This window comes from Periophthalmus magnuspinnatus, chromosome 22 (genome assembly GCF_009829125.3).
Source record: "Periophthalmus magnuspinnatus isolate fPerMag1 chromosome 22, fPerMag1.2.pri, whole genome shotgun sequence".
NCBI classification, from domain to species: Eukaryota; Metazoa; Chordata; class Actinopteri; order Gobiiformes; family Gobiidae; genus Periophthalmus; species Periophthalmus magnuspinnatus.
This window is the reverse complement of record NC_047147.1, coordinates 25,496,742-25,521,306: the sequence shown is the minus strand read 5'-3', so window position 1 is coordinate 25,521,306 and position 24,565 is coordinate 25,496,742. Positions and strand designations below refer to the sequence as shown.

At 40.2% G+C, this 24,565-nt stretch overlaps 1 protein-coding gene across 1 annotated transcript in view; it reads left to right on the top strand.

The window, feature by feature from the left end:
• Positions 1–24,565, top strand: part of LOC117390151 (nesprin-2-like) — a 92,686-nt gene that overhangs the window by 40,374 nt on the left and 27,747 nt on the right. Inside the window, exons 10-24 of the mRNA XM_055230942.1 lie at positions 1,519–1,602; positions 6,673–6,786; positions 7,814–7,951; positions 8,449–8,613; positions 8,776–8,888; positions 9,673–9,841; positions 10,494–10,590; positions 10,821–11,020; positions 12,514–12,678; positions 15,553–15,693; positions 16,866–16,967; positions 18,512–18,685; positions 19,411–19,569; positions 20,037–22,715; positions 23,357–23,491. Of these exons, the coding sequence (XP_055086917.1) occupies positions 1,519–1,602; positions 6,673–6,786; positions 7,814–7,951; positions 8,449–8,613; positions 8,776–8,888; positions 9,673–9,841; positions 10,494–10,590; positions 10,821–11,020; positions 12,514–12,678; positions 15,553–15,693; positions 16,866–16,967; positions 18,512–18,685; positions 19,411–19,569; positions 20,037–22,715; positions 23,357–23,491 (4,635 nt within the window). The remainder of the gene's footprint in view (positions 1–1,518; positions 1,603–6,672; positions 6,787–7,813; positions 7,952–8,448; positions 8,614–8,775; positions 8,889–9,672; positions 9,842–10,493; positions 10,591–10,820; positions 11,021–12,513; positions 12,679–15,552; positions 15,694–16,865; positions 16,968–18,511; positions 18,686–19,410; positions 19,570–20,036; positions 22,716–23,356; positions 23,492–24,565) is intronic.

Here is a 24,565-nt window from a genome sequence, read left to right as displayed (position 1 = left end):
GATACAGTATTATTATGAGGCTAAACATCAAACGTGTGGCTTTGTGACACTGGTCTTGTGCTGCTGCCGTTGTACCATACGATTAGCTGTACTTTCATGGACAATAAAGAACCAAAATGTCAAGGCTTAGGGTAAGACGCAAGGCACTCCTTTAGCATGCGCTGTCAGGAAATTGGATATTATAATGGTTTTAATTAGAGCGGGACAATTAAAGGCATTGTGTTTGATTTTTACAGTTGTAAAAAGGTGAAAACAGAACTAGTTCACAGTTTGCAGTGGTCCAAAGTTATTCCCCACTTACCATATGCATTCAGAGCATCCAAATTGCCGTATTCTCTGGAGTATAAGTCGCACCAGCCAAAAAATGCACCCAGCCTATGAAAAAGTGCGACTTATATTCCAGAAAATATGGTACAGCTTATTTTGCCCTCTAGAGCTGCTTGTACAATATGTCTGTAGTGAAACAAAACACATTTTGCTCAAATACGAACAGAAATAGAATCAACGTTACAATTTCAATGGTAGGAATTAACAAAGGCTGTAGTTCTTTAGGGGATATAATGTCCTCTTTGAGAGCTAAATGTCCTTGTGTCGCCGTGGGGTCTTATTCTGTGTAAAAACTGCTAATCCTGTAGTTTAGACGTCTACAAACATGTTCTGAAATATCCCTGTGTGTCAGATGCCCTCCCCGTGTCTCCATGGGGTCTTAATCGGTGTAAAAGCTGCTAACCCTGTACTTTAAACCTCTACAAACATGTTCTAAAATGCATGGGATTTCTGAAGTAGTTTTGCTGTTATTTTATGTTGCAAATCTAATAACTATCATTGTCTAAATAATTGCAGTTAGAAATTTCCCAAGTCATTCAAACCGATTTTTAATAAGCCTGAATCTTATCTCCCAGAGTTCCAATGGGCGTGATTGACAGATGGATTAGCAATAATAACACACGAGACTCATAACCATTTGGGATCTCTGCAGAATCAAGCGAAGCGTGAAACACGTGGCACATACATGACCAGTAAAATCAGATAAATAGAGTAATCAGATAATCCGATGATTAGATCTGATTTTGGTGTGTGTTGACAGCACACACCAGAGAAATCTGTTCATCAAAAACACAATAATAAATCATAATAAATCTGGTCAAAACCTGCACAGGTGTGAAATAAAAATAATAAAATCAGATCACTCACATTAGATAAAACTGTTTACATGATCCTAATCTCACAACTCTAGAAATCAGCCACTGTTAATCTGAGGTGAGGTGATGTTAGAGTTTGTCCTAAATAACAGTTCACCAATGAGCTTGTTTGTTTTCCACGTGTTACTGAAACCAACCATTTCCTAAGAATAATTTCATAACCCATTGATCTATTTTCCTGCCTCTTAAAATATTTTGTGTTGTAAGTGGGATCTTTCCAGCGTTTTACTCTGAACCTGCTGATTCTTAACCCTTTCATTCTTCCTCCTTTGTTCATTTATTTCCCCTCTGCTTTCTCTTCCCTTCTTTTTTTCAGGCTATGGCTCCACCAAAAAGTCCTTCTCCTGTGAACCTGCCCACTCACTACACTCCCGCTATCTCTGCTTCTCCTCTCAGACAGGTGAACTAAACTGTCGTCTTACATTTGCAACTGTCATTTTCTTAAGCAGTACAAACTAACTGGAGTTACATAAAATAAGGGCTAAATGAGACAAATGAAAGGTTCTAGCTCTAGTGCTAGTTCTAGATCGGTAAAATCACAGAGTTTGCTCATTATTTTTATTAAGATCTGTGGTTGTTGGCCTTCTCAAAAGCTAAACGTGTCTGTGTAATCCCTCAGTCGTCCAGGTCTGATCCGCAGCAAAAGACGAAATTTAAATCTGTCAACTGGACAAAACGTTGTAGAAGCGAAGACGTTTTGCCGCTCTTCTAAACCGCTTCTTCAGTTCTGGTCAGATTATCGGTGGACGCTGAAACTGTAAACAGCTATTGTCTTCAGTTTCAACCTTTACGACCCTTTTCGACCCTTTATGGCCCCCTATTGTTCTCTTTGTTCTTGTTTTTTGGGTCTGAGGATAGAGTTATAGATTCTCTTAATTAATTAATGAATGTCTCACCAATCTACAACTCTATCCGCAGACCCAAAACAAACATGAACAAAGATAACAATGGGGAGCATTAAGGGTTGAATAGGATTGTTAAGGCTGAAACTGTAAACAATGGCAGCTTGGATGAGCAGCAAAACGTCTTCACTCCTACAACGTTTTGTCCAGTTGACAGATTTAAATTTTGTCTTTTGCGATAAAAAGCAAAATGTGTTTACTTTAGCTAGTTAACATATGAATTCAACAGCAGTGTGCCGTCTTTCTTGCACAAATCTCTTTCTCTTATGATGAGGACAATTGACAGTAATGAAAATGTACTAATGCGATAGACAAAGCTAAAATGGTTAAACGGCCCTTATCACACTACTCTCTGATCACAAACAGACACACTTTAACACACAAACCTGCATATTTAGGCTGAGTTCATCTCTCAAACAGAAAACACCCTGTTCCACCTTGTGATGTCATCATGTGCGAATACAGGAAGTGCTCCTTCACTAGAACCCTGGAATTGACCATTTCTATTTAACTAAAAGTAAACGGTAGCTGTTAACATGAAAACTACTACTTCATGACATCACGAGGTGGAGCTCAACATCATTACTCAAACTTTTTTTTTTGCTTTTTTGATTGCTGCGTTCATTTGCGTTTTTCAACTTGGATAACAGTTTCCCAGAGTTCCCGAGGACCACGTGAATACAACATAAATATTATTGGTCCAAAGAATGTTGTGAATGTTGTGAAACCCATGAGTTAGTTTCTTGCCCAACAATCACATTTTATACTTGATTTTCAACTGACCATATATAGATTTATTTTCACCACTTATATATATTTATTTTATCTGTATTTAACCTATTGTATAGTATAGGGGGCATGTTATGTATAATAAATTTGTATGAGCTTTTAGTTGTGTTATAACAGTGTTCCCTCATCATTATCTTATTCAAAGATGTATTCCAGTTGATTCATGCATACGTGGATGCTCCGTTTTCACCTACCCCCTATCCCCACCCACTGCTCTGTACTTACTACCGAAACGTGCAGATTCCAGGTCATAGGAGTTCTGCAGTTTTGAACAACCAGTCAGTGATTTCTTGTTTCTGTTATTAAACTGTTATAGATAAATATTGTGGTTTGCAATGAACACACTTCTATGTATGGTTGCTACGGTTTCATACTAAATTCGCCCCAAAAAAGCATAATACATTTATGTCCCCCCCACCCACGTTAGCAAAAGTACTAGTCACGATAACAAATTTTGCACGATATGTTGCCATAAACGATACTGAAACTACTTTATGCCACTGACACAATAACAATAATGCAAGATAATCCCAGTAAACCATTTTTAAATAGACAGTATAATTCAAAAGGCAAATAAATAGCAGCGTGAACCAATTATTAGCCAACCCTCTACAGCTCAAATCTTATTTTATTACATCAAAAATACCCCAAATCTCACCAGAAATTGTACACAGGATAAATATTGTGCCCCTAAATATATTGTTCCATTTTTCATATGTTGAACGATAAGTCGATATGGTGATTATCATGACAGGCCTAGCCCCGCCCCCCTCCTTTCACCTAGCCCCTCCTGCCTCCCCTCACCTGGCCTTTGTTCTGTTCTTCTTTTGCACGTTATCTGAGAGCAGTAAAGTCGATAGCACGTGTCTGTGTAAATCGTCCACGTATGATCCATAGTATTGAGAGGGGAAATGCAATTTTTGTTAGGAAAGACAATCCATCTTTGAACAGGCATTAGACAATATTTATCTCCTATTTATAACTCCATCCTTAGATCTAAACCAAAACAAGGAAAACAATAGTGCTAGTCAGTACGCTAATAGGTGTGAGAGCAGCCATTAGGGGCTTGAATGATTATACTAAATATGAGCACATCGAGCACAGTTTACACTTCAGCGTACAAACAACAAATGCGTAACAGAAGAAGCAGCTTAAATGAGCCGCCAGACATCTTCACTCTAAAACAGGGGCGTCAAACTCAATTACACCGAGGGCCACATCAGCAAAATGTTGCCCTCAAATTTGCATAGATGTAAAAATATGACTGTGTAACTGCGTGTCTCCTGATAAACTGACATTTTAAGACAATAAAATGAAATGGCGGGCCGTATTTGGCTCCCGGGCCTTGATTTTGACACGTGCTCTAGAACATGAAACTTATTTATACTCATTTAACTTATTTTATTCTTACTTAGCACCAGCCTGTTCAGGGACTACAGGTAGAAATGAGTATTTATTCCATAACCTGGCACCTTACATCTTTCCTGTTTTTTCTAAGGTCAGTGTAATGTTGTGCACTGTCCCTGTCCAAATAAAAGCATAACACACAGATTTTACAGAATACAATTTTGAATTTCCTTTTGCTGCAGAGAGCATGTGACAACGGGGCGGGTCAGCATATCCGATTAGAAATGGTAGCTTTAACAGTTCTCATGTGTGATATCATCAGAATGATTTTACCGGTGAACACGTGAACCACTTAACACTTCTTTTAACAAAGGTACAAAGCAAACACCTAAACCATAATTTATTTGAACTTGATCCAAATTCTCTTGTGATTTTGCAATATGTTTGCGCGTCGCCTCCGCCCATCCGCGATGTTTAAAAGGGCATTCCCTGTTGGCATTTAGCACGATTATAAACCCAACCACGCCCTCCATCGCCGCTACAACAACATCTGCATTTTATAGCTACTTATTATACATAGCCACATATCAAAACACAGGTCGGTAGCTTAGTGAGAGTCAAATTAAAGTGTATTTATGAGAGGCTTCCCTTGGGGTGATGGGGCAGTTCAAAGCGGGACGTGAGGATGGGTCTGAACGGGTTGGTTCTGGGAAAATATTCAAAATGGAGTTGGTTTTGTTTGTGCAGAAATGTTACTAAACAGTGACACAGGGAGGTTTACCGAGCTGCAGAAGGAGAGAGGGAGGAGAGAGAGAAGAGGAGGGGATGGGGGTAAGAGAGAGCGAGAGAGAGAAAAGCAGAGAGGGAGAGAGGGAGATGAGAAGGGGAGGGGGAGGGAGAATAAGATGGGAGAGAGAAGAGGGTAGGAGGGAGAAGAAGAAGGAGAGAGAATGAGATGGGGAGAAAGAGAGGGCAGGGGAGAGCGGGGGAGGGGTAGGAGAGGGAGAGGAGAAGAGAGGAGTAAGGGAGGGGGCGAGGTTGGGAGAAGGAAACGGAGAGAGTGAAGCAACTGTTCGGCGGGTACAGTTTCTGACAGAATATCACCCCCCTCATGGAGATGGTGTGATCATGGGAGATGCTCACTGCTGCAGGAGGAAAACATAGTGTAAACAGACGATTCTGGGTTCATCTTTCTGCGTGGTGTTTGCATGTTCTCCCCGTGTCTGGGTGGGTGTCGTCTGGGCGCTCCGGTTTCCTCCATCAACCCAAAACTTGCACAATAGGTGAAATCTTCAAGCTAAGGTAGTCCTCAAGATCTGGAGATGGGTCTCACTACTCCTGACAGAAAGACACTAAAAGAATGGGTCAAAAGCAGGTTTAACCCAGAGACACTGAAGGATGGGTCAAATGCACAGGATACCCAGGATTTCCCATATTAAGACGATAAAGTGTATCGTAACCTTGAAGAAACACGTGCAATTCCCCAATATTTTCAGTAACAACAGTATAATTTCACATAAATTCTTTGCATTCTAATACATTTTCCTTCTAGTCATAAAACTGCACGGTGTCATTTTTCTCTCGTTGTTTTGTAAATAGAGTTATCCGCATTCATTTCTGTTCATGTGAAATGAAACAGTCTCTGCGGAGCTCGTGTGGGCTGTGTTTGGGCTTGTTCCATTTCAGGCTCTGCCAAACTGACTCAGGATCTCATGACCAAACTGGTGCAAAAAATTAAAACCATTTTGTTTGTCTCACAGCCATTTTTTATCACCAAATAAATCTACACCACTAATAATGTTTTAGAGAATCTTTGATCAGTAATTTAAGGGTGTGTATTCTGATAAACTGATTTTTTTGGGAGAATTTAAAGGTCCTGTATTACGCAAAATTGATGCTTGTGAGATTTAAAGAATGTTAGAATGCTGTTACCTCATCAGAAACATAGGTGGTGCTGTGTTTTGTTTCATTCACAAGTTTGAGTAATCCTTTGTCTGTTGTCCTTGTGTCTATTATGTAGTTATCTGTGACACCTGTGGATCATTATGTTGTAATTTGGACATTTAAAATCACAATATTCATCTAAAAAGACTTGATAAAAGAGTCCACTGACTTCCACTTTAGAAAACGGTGGTGCCCAGTGGGAGCTGATGTCGTCGGTTGATAGCTGCAGATCACTCTAGAGAGCAGCTGTTGTATTTTTCATCTAATTTGTACCAAAATGACGATGCGACGCAGCCGAATCCTACGCATCCATGAAAGATACAACTTTGAGTAATCTGACGACAAGGGAACACCGTTATAACAGCTCATAAAAGTCAATTTGTATATATCCTCTTTAGTTTTCAGTAATTACATATAGTACAGACTGTGTGAGTGTTGCAGAGTGCACACATTTGGTTAATATTATATTTGTTTTTCTGTTGTTTTAGGCAAACCCGGACAAAAAGGCCCAGGAGGTGACCTGTTGGCTGAACCAGGCCTATGACGAGCTGCTGGAGGGATGGGACTCCACTGAGGGAGAGAGTTACGCAGAGAGATACCACGTAAGAAAGAAACTGACGTATTTTTCACACAGACAGAACTGAACATGTGTATGATTTGTTAACGTAAGATATTAACAGTTAATCAGATAAATAAAGCAGAAAAAACAAGCAACAAGTTTACTCTGGATCTCACTCCAAATCAGTAAATCCATTGAGTTCTTCATCCTCTGTGTCACTTCTGAACTCCTCATTCCTCATATAGTTGTGAAATTAAAATTAAATTATTATATATTTTAATAATTTCACATATAAATCACACCTGAGTATAAGTCGCACCCTCGGACAAACTATGAACAAAAGTGTGACTTATAGTATATATATTTCTTCCTGTGGGGCTATCTTAAAGAAAAGGTGTTTGTGAATAAACCTCAGGCAATAAACAACTTAAAACGTAATACTGAGGATCAGATAAGAGCCATAAGCCCAGAAATGCGTTCAAATGTATAAGTAAAAGTATGTTGGATCGGGCTATTCAGGGCCAAACCGAAAATGGTGGACAATTAAAAAACATGATTTTTTTTTTTTATTAGGTCATTTTTACTTCCCTTAGTTTAAGTAGTGATAAGTTTAAGTGTAAATGAACAATTAGGGTTAAGGTCAGGGTATATATTGCCAAAAATCTCGGAAGGTTCAGTTTACCTACTGCTAAAATTTGGTGGGTATAACTTAAGAATTATAGGAGCTACTGAAGATTTAAAAGAGCATATATGGGAAAGCTGCCTTGTTCATTTCAGTGGAGTTTAGTCTTTTTTCAATGTAATATTAATATGGTATGGTTTTATGGAGCCGATCCCAAACAAATAATGATAAGATTCAACATTTGTGGATCAAGTTTGTATATTTCATTCAAAAACAGTGACTATCCCATTGTGTCATATAGACCCCCGCCCTCCATCTGAAACCATCATTTAGATTTCACTGAGATGTTTGTGTTATTCATACAGACATAGCTTAGATATTTATAGTTTGTTGATCAGTCCCAAACTAAAGTAATAATAATAGTCTCTTGCCTTGTCGGTTTTCTTAGGTGATCCAGACGTTCTTGGTTTCCTTTAATGAGCAGAGGCGTCCGATCATGCCTCTGCTCACCGCCATGAGACGAACCCCCAAACTCAGCGACGAGCAGAGAGCTTTGAGGCAGGCCTGGGACGCGGTCACTGAGAAGGTCTGCTCCCCTCTGCATCCTCTGCGCTGTCTGACCCTCTCCTCTTCATCCTCTGCTCCATCTGACCCTCTCCTCTTCATCCTCTGCTCCATCTGACCCTCTCCTCTTCATCCTCTGCTCCATCTGACCCTCTCCTCTACATCCTCTGCTCCATCTGACCCTCTCCTCTTCATCCTCTGCTCCATCTGACCCTCTCCTCTGCATCCTCTGCTCCATCTGACCCTCTCCTCTTCATCCTCTGCTCCATCTGACACTCTCCTCTTCATCCTCTGCTCCATCTGACCCTCTCCTCTTCATCCTCTGCTCCATCTGACCCTCTCCTATTCATCCTCTGCTCCATCTGACCCTCTCCTCTTCATCCTCTGCTCCATCTGACCCTCTCCTCTTCATCCTCTGCTCCATCTGACCCTCTCCTCTGCATCCTCTGCTTCATTTGACCTACTTCACAATATTGTTCTGAATAAATCAAATTGACTTAGCACGTGTCTCTTCCCCAGCTGCGTGAGTACCGCATAGAGCTGGACATGTCCCTCCCTGTCCCGCTGAACGCTGTGGCTGAGTGGCTGCTCCGAGCTGAGGCTGCTCTGGCCGAAGACGAGAAAGACCCACATGACCACGAGAGAGCAGCGGAGGAGGCCAGAGAGAAACAGGAGATACTCAGGGTAAGGACGTGTCATATCAATACACAAAGAAATTCAAAGTACCTAACAAAAATGATGTGTTCAAATCACAATACATTTTTTCCACCATAAAACCCAGTCCTAACTATACCCTATAGCCAAGCATAAACGACAAAGTATTAACACCTTCTGGTTTGACTGCAGGTGTCTTTGGAAGAGATGCCGCAGCAGATGAAGACTTTCCAATCGTTCCAAAACCTGGATGAGTACGGGAACGTTCTGGTGCCCATAGACAAGATGGATGAACTCAAGAGGAGGTCAGACTTTTACTGTGTTTATGGCTTAAACTTGTTATTCACTAATCAACCAATATCCAGTGTTTGTTACTGTATAGGATATATATACTGTGAGTTGCATATTTTTGAGATGAAACTTACATTATACACACAGATATATTAGAAATTTGTGAGTGTTATGATTTCATAGCAGCATTTTACAGCAACCCACGCATTTGTACTCTATGGGTCACCCTTTATTTGAGGAAGTTACTGCAGCCCTATACTCCGCCCTTCTTCTCTTGTGTATCGTGTTATCTGTATAGTTGAAGCACTGAAGTTGTTTTAAATGCGCTATATAAATAAACTTGAACTGAATTACAATATGATGAAGGTTAGAGTTTAGATTTTTTTTGCTGTTTTTATACCATACACTGGGCCCTCTGCAGCTTGAATGCTTATTTTAGAGACAAGGTTATTAATGTTTTTGTCCTCCTTTGGGTTCATTGTTATGTTTAACTACTTTCTCCATGGTTTAGTGCCACTTTAGACCATGCTTAGCCCTAATATAGTCTGATATAGTCCTTATTTAGATCTGGGCATACTCGGAAAGCCAAATATGATCTTAAGTGGTACTTGGTGTGAAAAGTTTGCGAAACATTCATTTGTACTATAAACTTTTGAGGATGTATTTCAAATTTTCATATTACTTTTTTGCCACTCATCCAAGTAGCTTCATCAGGTCTGACAGTCACTGGTAAGAGACTGGCCCTTTACCTGCGTGTTATAAAGACACTTGAAAGTTTTTTGTACTGTTTTTCTTTAGATTTACAAGTGTGAGAGTGACAGCTAAGTACCACGGTATAAAGCTGGAGTATCGGGAGCACAGACACAGTGTCCTGGATCTTCTGTCCCAAATCAGAACCAAACTGAGGCTGTGGAAAAGGCCCTATGTGTCCTCAGAAGGAGTGAGGCTACTGCTGCAGGAGTGGCATGTGAGTATGAGATCAGTTCACCCTTTTCTGGAAGTTGCCACGGGCGCTGCCATTGTCATTGAGGTTACCGATCTTGACAGGAAATAAGTTCTTTAAGTACTACAAAGCTGAATGACATGAACATTTTACACAAATCAACCTACTTTATATCAGATTTTAGCAGTGAAATTTTAACTGGAAGCACAACAACAAAGAAACTGCGGTTTAGTTGCATTTAGAGGCAAAAGTGGGTGTGGCCAAATGAGGTCAATAGTCAAAGAAAATTAATATTCCACTCTAACCCAAACCCTGACCCTAACCTTTTGTAAAATTCTAATATTAAGATCAGAACTGTGGTAAGTAATGTACATGAAGCATTATTTTTAGTCCAAGTTTTAGTTTTAGCAGTTTTGCAGTTTATAAAGTGCCTGAAATATATTGTAAATAAAAGTATTATTTTGTTATATGTTTAGTTAAATAACTCTTTGTATCTAAAATGTAGAAAGTAGCAAAAACATTGAGTGAAAAAACATGGTGTGTCCAAACTTATGGCTGGTTGTGTGTGTCTGTCTGGAGGCTTCGCAGTCACTTCATGAAAAAGTTAATGTTTAGCATCTTTGCTTAGCCTTATATTATTTATTTATTTTATAGTAATATCTGTTTTCTCCCACAGGAGCTGGTGGACAGACAGGAGCTTCCTTCCATGTTAGAGGCAACACTTTACAAAGTCAAACAAGTCTCTGAAAAATATTCAAGTAAATCTGCTTTAGGTGAGTGACAATGCAAATAAAATCCTGTTTCCAAATGAAAATATTAGCTAGAAAAAAGGATACAAATCACCTCAAAATTCGCAAGCAATTTCCAAAAGAAAAAGCCCAAAGTGGCTATAAAGAAGTGGACTTGGCAACCTTGGCTACAATCCCTAATGTAACAGTTGTCTCTCGCCTCAACCATCACATTTTCTGGCTACACAAATCTAAATATTTTGTCTTTTGCACAGCATCCGAATATAACCAGGTGATGCAGCAGGTGAGGAGGATGGAAGAGGAGTCAGGACAGGTGCAGGAAGAGCTGAAGTCAGTGAAATGCACGATGGGAAGGGTGCTATCGGCCTGGGACTCGTACAGCGACTGTCTGAGCTCTCTTCAGGCCTGGCTCCAACAGGGGACCAGGACACACAGCCATGAGCACAGAACACAGGTACAGAAATGATCAACATGTTTATAATACCCTGAATTAAAAATACTGCATGCCGTTTTGAAAGAAAGTGGTACAAAAAAAAAAAGGCATTGAGATGTTTAAAGGTGCACGATGTAACTTTTTTGGGTGGAGGATCTGCCGCAAACTTGTCTCCATGGAGTTATTGCTTTGGCTGGAATGTTCCACAGTTTGGTATTAAACTTGTTTATCTACACCAAGATGAGCAAGTGACTCCAAGTTACAGGTTATGAATGGAGGAGTGGTTTCTTGCTGTAAAGTGCTTTGAGTTCCTTAAAGGTGGAAAAGCGCTATATAATTTATAAATACAAATCTATATATTCAGCAACAACATTTCCATGGTGACCCCTTTCCCCTGATCTCACTCTGAAAAGGTTACATAATGCACTTTTGACACCACTCTAATGACTTTAACCTGCTGCACTTTGCTGTATTTGCTCTTATTACTTTGTTAGAGTCTCTGGGCTTAACTTGCTTACTAAATATATATATTTTTCCCTGCACATATTAGACATGTAGCTTATTTATGAGGAAAAAACAAAGTAATATAATGTAAGTAATTATAGTTTTACTGAGAGGTGGTAGAGCAGCCAAAAACTGTACTAGTAAGTAAGAATAACGTTATTTCAAACTAATAGTACGCAAGTAGAAGTAGTAAAAGCCTCCACTCAACCTTTAATGACCCTACTGGCTCGCTCTATTGTTCTTTTTGTTCCGAGGATGGGACACAATTTCTCCCCCATTGACAATCTCATCCTCAGACCCAAAGAAACAAACAAATGAAACAAAAAGAGCAATAGAGCGAGCCAGTAGGGCCATTAAAGGTAGAATAGAGGCCATTAAGGCTGCCACTGTAAACAATAGTTGTTTACAGTTTCAGTGCAGTTGGCTCCTCCCTTCAGACAGATATAAGGCAGTGTCCACCAACAATCTGACCAGAACTGAAGAAACGGCTTGGATGAGCAGCGAAACGTCTTCACTCCTACAACTTTTTGTCCAGTTTAGAGATTTAAATTCGGCTTTTACTATGGATCAAACCTGGACGACTGAGGGATTACACAGACATCTTAAGTAGAAGTACTGATTTATAATTTGAATTGAATGTAATTTGAAGGACACAACTTTGAAAAATGCACAAAATCTGGTATTTTACATATATAGTACAAAAAAGAGCCAGACTAAATCATATCTGGAGGGGCAGTGCAAGAAACACAAACGTTCTAATCATTTCATATTGTCACTTGTAGACTTACTCACAGTACGAGGTGTAACCAAAACTTTTATTCAAGTAGGAGAACGAGCATGCTGCAAGAAAAGTACACTAGAATGTACAAATTCTTTAATAAGTTACTCAAGTAAATGTAACTGAGTACTACCAGTTACCATTCATGCTTTTCTTTGAATGTTCTACAATTTTGGCTTCGCAGTTGTCTTACGAACCAAAACGTTTCTCCCATCCTCTCGTATATCTCCAGGTGTCCTCTGAGTCCATAGCAGAGTGGGGATCTCGTCAGGCTCATTTAAATGAAGTGGGAACATTTCTGATCGAGTCCACGGATCCTCAGACCAGCAGAGCCCTGACAGAAGAGCTGAGGAAAGTCAACCTGCAGTGGGCCGACTTCATCAAGAGCAACACCTTTGTGAGTTCATGTTTGGACTTTCTTACTTTCTTACTTTCTATCTAACGTTTATCATTATTGTGGTATGAGTAAACATAGAAAGACAGATTTGAGTGGACGTATAAATTGATGAATTGAATAAGACTATTTACGGTATTTGGCCCAGAAATTCTCAATGTTTGAACTTTTATTTAGTTGTTTTGTCGTAACTTCAGAGATAAATATTCGCTACAGAACACATTTGGATCTGTTTTATCTTATTTTATGTTTGTCTAAAGGGAATAAAATGCAGATATTGGCTGATACTTAAATCTTTGGTATCAGAATCGGTATTGGGACTGAAAAAGCTGGATCGGTGCATCCCTATGTAAAATATTTAAAAATGAAAAACTACTTTGCACACTCAGGTCACAGATGTAGCAAATAGCAGCAAGACTTTATGAGATCAAGTCTGTCTTTCTTTGGACCACAGTGCAATATGAATTAATATAATTTGTACCTGTAATTGTTCTTTAGACAGATAGGCCACTTTTCTGATCAAAGCTTTTTAAAGTTGTGCCCTGTAACTTTTATGGTGAACGGTTCACTACCTGCTTGTCTCTATGAAGCTTTTATTGCATTACAGAGGTCCCTCGTTTATCACAGGGGTTACGTTCTAAAAATAACCCGCAATAGGCAAAATCCGCAGCTGTAAACCTCCTCACCATACACTTTATACACTTTTCTCACACAGACATTAACATTTTCTCACATTTCTCTCTCGTTTAAACTCTCTCAAAGTTCAAACCTTCGTAGGCGTCTTTGTCGGTGCAGAACGTTTCATCGACCTCACGGGTTTTGTCGGGGAGAAAACAAATTGCAAACGTACAGCACTTCAGAGTCACACTGCGATCCAATGTTTATGTAAATTTGTCAGAAAACATGTAAAATTGCACACACAAAAATCCACAAAACTGCGAGACCGCGAAAGGTGAACCGTGATATAGTGAGGGACAACTGTATTCCTGTGAGTGTTGCTTTTCCAAAGGCGTGTGACTTGGTCTGGTGACAAAGATGGATAAGTTGCTGTTAGTTTTGTCACAATACTAACATTTCAAACTCAATTTCAATATTAAGGAATAGACTCAATACCGATTCCAATACCACAATGATAATTAAACGACACTCTTTCTTTAGATAGTAGAATGTGATTTTCAGCATTAAATGGTAGCACTTTCTTTTATATTCCCATGTGGCCTTATATTTGTGTCCCTCAGTCGTTCAGGTAGGTTCCAATGTGGCCCTAGTCTAGTCTGTGTGTCTTATACTTGTTCTGATTCAGCTCAAGATCATTCTAAAGACATTCAGGAGGTTCATTTCTGTCCTGTGAATGGGGCTTTGTTTAGTATTGATGTGTCCTTAACCAGAAAAGTTACATAGTGCAGCTTTAATTGCCTGCTTAATGTCTTCATTAAGCACAGGCATCAAGTGTAATAATGTTATGATGATCTAAAACATTTCTTTCAAGCCTCTGTTGTTCTCGCTCATGTTCTACAGTGGAAAGAGCCTGCAGTGTTTTGGCTCTGCTTTGTGGTAACGTGGCTTTGACCGTTGTTCCCACGCTGTTCATTTAGGAGTGGTGACACTTCCACACTCCACCTGTTACTGTTTATGTATTTAAGCTCATGTCAACATTAATACAGCAGCACAAAAATATATTCATACCCGATTCTATTATAAAGATAACACTGAAAATATACGATTCATTTTGACTTCAGATTCTCAATGATTCACTCATTCATTAGCAGATGGGTAGGGCTTAAAATAAAGTGTTCCACGTTTGCCTTAAAGGGCTCGTATTATGCTACTTTCTGATCTCTGTTCTAATGTTGTTTCCTCTTCACAAACAGACCTGGAGTTGAGTTTTGTTTCATTCACACGTTTGACACACAAACCTGCATATTTAGTTATTTTATCAAACAGAAAACGCTCTGTTCCACCTTGTGATGTCATCAGGTGGTAATACAGGAAGTGCTCCACTGTGTTTTTAAACTCCACACACCTTCACTAGAATCATTTGGATAATTTTAGCCCCGGGAATTGCCCATTTCTATTGAACTAAAGGTAAAAGGAGCTGTTAACTTGAAAACTACCACTTGATGACATCAGAAGGTGGAACAGAGCATTTTGAGCTTTGGAAATATAGACAGACTAATAATAAAGGGTTACTCAGACGTGTGTGAATGAAACAAAACACAACTCCAGGTTTGTTTTTGAGGAGGTAACGACATTATAACACCACCTAAAGCTCACAAGAGTAAATTTTGCGTAATATAGATGAAAACTTTAAAGATGTTCCATGTGATGAATACTGATCATACATTTTATTTTATCTCATTAAAACAAATAAAAATGGGTTTCTATATTATTTTTTCAAAACATAAACAGTCTTTTAATCATTGGTCAAATTTGTTCCATCAAATTCTTTCGTCGTTTAGTCAATAAATTGGTTGATGGAGACTTAATCAACCAACATTTGTATTAGTCAACTAATTATTTTATTTCGATGATAAGTATTAATATGGGACAACAGCAGAAAGGAGAAGTGAGTGTGTGAGCTGAAGAGTTGGTACTTTTTGGTATTGATCTGTAAAGAGGCAGATTAAGCTCATGATTCACCAGTTTATATCTGTATAAAAACATTGTTGCATTGCATGAACTCCCCCTGCAGGTGTAGTTTTGTGAGAGCAGTTTGGGTCAGATACACAGAGACATGTTCATAGTTTTGAGAGCTTTTGCTACACCCCCTTTTTGTTCAACTAATTGATTAACAGGCCATGTCTTTAGTCGACAGAAGTTCTAGTGGATTCCTCCATAACAGTTTGAGTAACTTTCCTTCATATTTCTCTGTCTCAGGCTGCATCAGCAGAGCCTGGTCCAGTGGTAGAGTCCCGTCCTCAGGATCTTCAGTCTCTGATCCGAGAGGCCAATTTGGTCCTGAAGGAACCTCTGGAGACTCTGGCTGCTCCTCTGCGCACCTACAGGAAGAGACTACAGGTGAGAGGAGGGAGGAAAACATCATTCATATTAGAGATCTATGACAGTGTTTTAAAGAGGAACCAATAGTTGCATTTCCATCACCTTATTTTTAATGCTCATTTAGAGGATTTGCATAAGTAACTGGAGTATGCGATCGCCTCAGGTAGATTTTGATTCATGCGGTTACAGTTAAAGCACATTTTGGAAGGTGGAAACTCATTTAGCTGCATAAACATGAAGCAAATATAAATAATCCACATGGCTGTTAGGCTACATACCTGCACTGGACCACACACAGTTGATGAACAAAGCCAAAATAATCCCGTCCTGCTGGTTGTTGTTGTCAGAGAAACTCAGCTTAACATCACTGCATGCACCGCACACTACTGTCAGGCTAAAAACAAAAAGATGTTGCCCAACTAATAATGTGCCCAGAGGCACATGCCAACTTTCTAATCTTCATCAGAGTAACTAGTTTATGGTTGTGCAGCTTTGAAAGTGTAGTGGGACTTCAGTGGTAGTTCTTTTTCAACAGCCTTTAGCTTGATAGTAAAACATAGCTATAGCATTATTAGTACTAAATAAAAATAATAAAAATAATAAAAATGATAAAAATAATACAAAATAATAAAAATGTGTACAGCAATAGTAATTAACACAGAGACTGTCTCTGGCCAAGCCAAATCAATCAGACTGTGCATGGTGCGCCTTCTGTAGGATTAACAGTGTCATGACAGCTCCCTTATGAGGTAACCAGCATGAGATATGTGTTTTATATGAGTGGAAATGCAATTCATGACTGTTAAGTTCATGTTAAATTGGCCACCTGGTATTGAAAACTAGAAGCACATTCAGACAGAACAGATTTCCCTGCGTTTTCAATCTGGGTGAAGACAATGAGACAATGCAGGTCAAGCATATATGTGATATTTGTCTTTCTGGCATTTTGTACCCAGCAATTTTCTGGGATCTATGTGTGAGTGGGGCTTAACTCTTTGCCAGCTTTTACAAAACCCACACGAGGGATGGGTGAAATGTCAGTTCTAATATCTTGTCTAAGACCCATGAGTAACTAGACTAGGTGAGCAAGCAGGCTAAAAATACATCTGTTGGCGTGTTTTCATTGATTTTCACAGCTGAACCAGTCTGCCCTGTCCTTATTGTTTCTAATTGTTTCTGTCTTTTCACAGTTTATAATGATGAAGATTAAGGAAGTGGACTTGGACTTGCTCAGCCCGTCACCCGAGTGTTCCTTGGAGCAGCTGCACAAACTCAAAATGGCCATCCCTGAAGTAAGAAATATAAAATAACTGGATAGGGTATTGCAGCTTCGACCTGTCTTGAGTTGGACTAGTGGCCACTCATTGGTACAGCAGCAAAAAATGATCTGCCGCTGAAAGCATTTTTCCCATAGAGCGCAATGTAATAACAAACTGCTCGTGTTCGGCTAACAGGGACCTACAGCTTTCAAAAAGGTCAGATTTGTGTTAATTTTGACCTATTTTCACAGACGCTCAGTCCAAATTCCTGTCTTAAAAAGCTCACTCTTCTCCACTCGCTCTGATTGGTCAGGGCGATGCTCGCTGGTGTGGGTGAAGAGCACTACTCCGCATGGTACCTAGCTGCTAAGGCTAATCTTGTGACACGTGCCATTGAGCTCCGCCCATTCTCTTCAACAGGTGGCCATGTTTATGCCCTGGGGCACCTGTCATAACTCACCTGTCATTTCCCATATACTTTGAGTCTTATAGCTCACAATCATCACTCCACAAGCTGATTGAATATTGTTGGATCGTTTGATCGTTTAATGACATACTATCTCCTTTTGGCTCTAACAACAAAGATCAAACATTACGTCATACGTTTTTTTCTTACATTTGTGTTGTAAACACCACACTGTAGTCATTGTTTATTCACTCCATAGCTACCTGTACATGTGTTTGTTACTGTTATCGTTACTCTTGGAACATTACCTTGGCCAATACAAATCAGATAAATAGAATAATTAGATAACCCAATAGTTAGATTTTGGTGTGTGTTCACAGCGCAAGAGAAATCTGATAATCAAAAACACCTGGTGACACGTGTCAGTGAATCAGTAGATTTTTAGAGTAACTGTTCTATTTGGAAGACAAAACAAAGTACAATGAATTTTAAAATAACTCTTTCAATTTAGATGACATTTCAGTAATTATATAACTCCAGAAACAAATTTTTGGTGTGTATGTAAAGGTCAAGGTCAAATTTACGTATATGGCTTATTTACAATGCTGCACATGTTCAAAAAACATATTAAAAGAATAAAAATAGACACTTTAAACACTTTAAAGGGCCTATTTTACGCTATTCTGATCTATGTCATAATGGTGTTTCCTCATCAAAAGCATATCTGGGGTTCTGTTTTGTTTCATTCACGTTTAACACACAAACCCTGGATTTTTAAGTTCTTTTTTCAAACTGAAAACACTCTGCCCCACCTTGTGATGTCATGTAATACAGGAAGTGCATCACTGTGTTTTTAAACTCCACACACCCCTTCACTAGAATCATTTGGATGATTTCAGTCCTGGAATTGCTGATCTCTATTGAACTGAAGGTAAAAGGAGCTGTTAACTTGAAAACTACCACTTCATGACATCACAAGGTGTAACAACAGTGTGTTTTGAGCTGTGACCACGTAGACAGACAAAAATTAAAGGGTTACTCACAACACAACCAGGTATGATTTTGATGAGGCAGCAACATTCTAACATGGCTTAAATCTCACAGTTGTCCTTACATAGTACTGCGCACCCTTAAAGTATTAGTAAACATATTGTGTGTCTCCTCTTCTCAGGTGCTGCAGACCCTGTGTGAGGCGGAGCAGGTCTGTACTGAGCTGCAGCACAGTGTCGCTGGTCTGGACACTCGTTTGGCTGAAGTTCTTCACTGGGAAACAGAAGCCAGAGACCTGTACAAACTACTGAAGAACCAGGACAGACCAGCCCGAGGGCAGGACCCAAGAGCAAGGGTAAAAACACTATTTATTTATTAGTTAGTTATCAAAAAATATGTATTACTTTGAGTCTTTGGTGTGGTTTGTTAAAATAAACCACACAAAAAATGTACGAATCCTACTGCGACATTATTTTGATGGTGTGCAAGTATGAACACAACCAAAAGAAAATCTGGTTATGTGGTGCAATAAAAAAAAAAAAAGAATAAATAAAAGACATTCAAATTATGGAAAACTACTGAAAATTACTGATGGAAATAACTTTAACACTGTAAAATGGTCATAATAAAAAAAAAAAAGTATCCATGTAACTTCAACTCATTGGTCTAGTTTGCCAGTGTGTGTAAAAGTCTTAAAATACAGCACGGTGGCTGCACTCTTACCTCACAGGAAGAAGGTGAAGGAGTTTGCATGTTCTTCCTGTGTCTAGGTGGCTTTCCTCTGGACAGTCCCGTTTTGCCCATCAAACCAAAACATGCACGATAGGTCAAATCGTCTAGATAAGGTAGACCCGACCAGGACTAGCTCAAGATCTGGAGATGGGACCCACTGCTCCTGACAGGTTGCCCCGGCAGCATTGAAGGATGGGTCAAAACCTTTCCTACGGGGACAATAAAGAGTACCATAACCTAATATTAAACATTATTTATTAGCTCTATAATATTCATTTGACTTTGCGCTAGATTACACATGTTGTATTTGTCTACATTGAACTAAAGTATAATTTCTTTCTGTGTTAGATTCTGATCTCTCGGGGGCTGCAGCTCGAGGGGCAGGTGGTCACAGAGGAGCAGGACCTTCAGCTCATGGTCATGACTCATCAGAAGAACTCTCCTCTGCAGTTTCTCCACGCCTCGGCTCTGCAGGACCGGGTCAAGGCTGTGGTCCAGATATCACAGGTTAGCTTTATTCATTTATACTCTAATGATGGTGAGACATAATTGTAGCCAGAGCTGACCTGGAGTGAGCTGTCAGAAGTGAGGCTGCAAATCTGCCCCTCACTAATACTTACTCACACACCACATTCATACTAAACTGGGTGAGGTGTCTTGCCTAAAGACACAATGACAAAGACCAGGAAATATGGTTTATAAAATGCATATATCCATCATTACTCTAGTTAAAATGCCGTTACTAGCCTTTTACCATGATATTGCTTTTTCAAGATGTTTTAAAATGTTTGGAATCACATTTTTTTTCTTATAAAAATGTAACTTATATACACTATATACAAAGGGACCACCATACTTCTCTGGGAAACACTGACTGTGCTATGCTATTACGTTATACATAGTTTATACTTATTATACTACATTGTGATACTTTTAGTAATAATTGACTAATAAAAATATATTTGTATTTTCAGGAGGCAGTAGGAATGCTGAGCAGCCTTGGTTTGAGACGTGAACGAAGCCCCTCATATGGCCCCCCTCCTCCTAAAGTCTTTATCCAGTCTACAAATGAGTCCGAAATAGTCACAACTCAAACCACTCGAACACAAGAAATGTTCACTCCTAAAACAGTGGAGGATGAAGTCCAGATGCAGAAGAAAACCTCTCCTCCCAGACCTTTGCCCTTTGTGCAATCCGTAACCAGAACAATATCACCAAAGGATGCTACGATAGACATTCAAACTGAAATGATAACACAGTTTTCAGGCCAAGAAGTGACAGATGAACCACAACTTGAAGAAATGCAGGCACAAGAACTTCCAACTAAAACTAAACAATTGCAAGAAGTGGTGCAACCAAGTCCCATTGCACAAGCGGACTACAAGCAAGAAGAAACTACAGAGATGCTGCATGAAGATGTGGAAGGTCATGAAAAAGGCTTGGTGGAGCAGATAGCAGTGAAAAAGACGATGACCGCCCAAGAACTTAAGGCAAGAAAGGCTCAAGCTATGAGAAATAGACCATGGCTTCAAAAAACGTTGTCAGATGGGCAGAAATCTCAAGAGACAGACAGAGAGATGACAAGACAACAAGCAATACCAGAAAAAATGCCAAAAGAGCATCAAAAACCACCTCATCCAGTCAGACCAATGCAAAATGTTACTCAACCTGAACCACAGTTGCAAGCGCCAGTTCAATCGCAAAATACACAAGGGCAGACAATGCAAGGTACGGTAAGCCAAGTGGGACATATCGAAACTCAAGTGCACCCCCTAGCTCATACCCCGCAAATGGTGACGCAGGGAGCAGCAGAGATGCCAGGGATTTGGGGGCAAGCAAGTCCCTCTAGTCCAGTGAGATCGCCTTCTCCACAGCATGTACAGCTGAGAAGTCATCCTCAAACATGGGGACCAGTAAGACCACCTTCCCCAAAAATCCCAACACAAAATCAACCACGAATTCAAGGTACAAGCCCAGAGAGAGGTGCTATGCCAAGCCAACCTCCAACAATGCCTCAACAAGCTCCGATTAGGGCTCCAAGTCCAGATAGATCAACAATGCAAGGGAGGATAGCCCAAGATACTCAAATGTATCCACAAAGTTTGCAATCTCGGCCAGCTGTGCAATCACAGATGCCCAGCCTACCGCAACCAATCACGCAACCTTGTGTACAAACAATGGGACCTCCGATTCGCGGTGCATCACCAGAACGAGGGGCAATGCAAGGAAGAATGGTGCAAGATAGTCAAGTTCATTCACAAGTTTTACAAAATCAACCGCCTCAACATTTTGGACAGCAACAGCTTCCTTCGCAGCCAATTCAGCCACAACAGCCACTCCAACAGCCTATGGTGCAAAGTTCACAAATGCAAGTTTGGATGCCATATAGAGGTCAATCACCAAGACCTATCCAGCCTCCTCAAACAAATCCACCTTATCCAAATACGTATCCGCAACAGTGGGGTCAAGATCAGCAAGGTATGCAACCACCAAGGCAACCAATTCCTCAACAGTTTCCTCAACCAGCTCCACAAATACAAAATTATCAACAATGGGGTGGACAGCAGGGTTATAATATGGGGTATAATCAACAATGGGGACAGGAACAGATGAGACCAGCTAGTCCAATGCCATATGGTTTCAATATCCAGCCACCACAGCAAACTTGGGCTCAGCAACCAAATATGCAGGGCCCTCCTCCTCCGTATTCACAATCACAGCAGTATCCACTATATCAAGCACCATTGCCACCTCCAGTATATCCCCAACAACAACAGCAATCACTGCCAATGCAACAGAAAGTCCCACCATATCAGCAGCCACCGCAAGTCAATGTGCAACTTGAAACTAAAGTTAGAAGTGAACTGACGGTGCAGCCAGCTAAGCCAGAGCAGATTCAACTAAGATTTTCTGAGGGACCGGAAAGACTAGACACGAAATCGATGCCAGAAATTGGGATGCTACCAAAAGTTAACACAGAATTAGCAACGCAAGCTAGTTCACAAGTGCCACTAAAAGGTCAGTTGCAAAAGGAGGCAGTGCAGCCAGTTATTAAGGCACCAACCAAGCTTGAGACTCTGCCAAAAGTTGAGATGGAATGGCCAATGAAAACTGATGAAAAAACCCAAACTGTGCAAGCGCCAATGAGCCAAGGAATATCCAAGCCAGAATCTACGTCTCAGAAAAAAGATGAAGGAGAGACAGCGAGTCCAGTTGTTCCAATTAAGCTAGAATCACAACCAAAACCACTGCGCCAAGTTAAACCACATACAATTACTCTTACGCCAACCAAACCGGAATCTACAACGCAACCGAGATCGCAAGTCCAATCCGAAATACCTACATCTCCGCAAGCAAAAAGCAGCTTAGCATCTTCTCCCATGTCTCCTGTTCAAGCAAAACCACAAGCGAGTAAAACATTGGTGAATATCATAACTCAACATGACGTAGATTCTCCAGAAAGCTGTGATCTTCCTCCAGTTTTGGCCCAGGCACCTCCCCAGGCCTACACCGAAGCCTACCTCAAAGCCCAGGCTCTGGCAAGAAATGGTTTTGAGGAGGCTAAACATTGTCTCCAAGAACACATCATGGAGGCGATAAATGTGTTTGTTGAGGATAAGCAAACATTGGCCGAGCAAGCGACGGCAAAAGAGGTAATTTGATTCAGAAATATTCAAGAAATTGATAGTTATAGTGGTTATGTTGTGATGTTGTAACTTGTGGGTGGAGTTTCAGTCTTTAGTCCCTCTTTAAGGCCCATTAATATGCGTTGATTCGAGCAACAGTGACCATGGCAATAGCTCAGACTGGAAAAGTTATTAGCAATTACTAGTCGATTCTAACATCTTCAGAAGCCCAACTTGTTGTACCGTCTGTGCGATAAAGGTTCAGGACCACAGCAATCCTCTTACATAATCACGTGGCCAAAACTGAACATTTCTAGCAGTTTATCAGAACATTTAGCAAGCTGACTTCATTCTGCTGCCCACATAGAAAACAAACGATTGTCTATTGCAATTACTGCCCATTTTGTCCTATATGAATTTGCCCTAATGGCTGTATGTACTGATCAGAGGCAGCAGGAGGGGCGGCGGTGCTGGACGAGGTCACTGAGGTGTGGTGGGCCCTGATTGTAGGTGATCAGGACGATTTTGACATGCTCACTGTTTTTGATATTATTACGACGAAAGATTATTTTTTTGAATTCTCCAGAAGGTCAAGTCTCTATTTTTACAGAAAAGGTCAATGCCATAATCGCCTTGACTGAATAATCCCATGTCTCCTTCTCTCTCAGGAGATGTTGCGGACTCTGGAGCCCGAGCTGTTGGAGGAGTTCCTGAGAGCAGCCAAAGGGATGGAGGCCTTCTGTACTCCGGCTCAGCTCAGAGAGATGGAGCTGTTCACCCAGTCTGTACGCGCTCAGTGGGAGGTGAGACATCAGGAAGACTGGGGTCACTCGCTCTAGTTTAAACCGTATATAAAGGATATGTAGCCCTGAAATCAAAGATATTATAATAGTGCATTATATAAAGTATTACGTGCTTTTGTGTACATTCAAAGTCGCTTCAGGTAAATTAACACACACACTCTGGGGGTAAGCAGCCTCTCTAGTCACAGTCGCCCTGACACAGACTTAACATGCGATTATAGGGATGGGACGGTAACTGGTTTTAAGTTATACCGTAATGGGTCTGTGAAAAAAGCAGCACTTCTCATTGAGTTCATGAATAGACTATTTTTTGACACAATTTAGGTCTAGCACGTCACAACTGATGTAAATAACCAGGATTTATTTGTCAGAAGTCTTTCAATCCATATATGCCTAGCCTAGTATTTAGTAGGCTACTCGTTTTGCCATGAAAACTGCTCTGTGTTCTCAAATATCATGCATACTAGGACCTAAATAAGGATCAATAAGTCTAATACAAACACTTTCCTTTAGATAAGAAGTGCCTTGTTTTTGTCAAGCATTATAAAATACCCACACCTCATTTTTGATCATGTTATCATACTGTACCACTCCTACATAGAAAACAACTGTAACTGTTATAGAGACAGCGACTGGAGCTTGGGAACAAGACTTTGTAGACGGAGCTTAGATATGATAAGATATCCATGATACAATTGTGAGACTAATGATTTTTGATTAACACTGTATTGTCATTACCATATTTTTGTTTGTCTGTGTGTACTTTTCAGTTTTGTGCATGCCAATTTTGTACCCCTCAAGTAAAAGCAACATTATCTAACAGGACAGTGTAATCACTCATTCGTCCAGGAGTGGTTCAGTGTAGAGAAGGTTTTGAGGGCGGTCATGTGGTCACTGTTTTCACAATCAAAATGTTTCGGCTCCCGTCCAAAAGCCATTTTCAGTTTAATGGTTCTGGCTACAGATGAATTCCTAGTGCACATGTGTCAAACTCAAGGCCCGTGGGCCAAATGTGGCGCACCATGTCATTTTATGTGGCCCGTAACAAGGTAAATTAAAAAGTATGACTGTAAT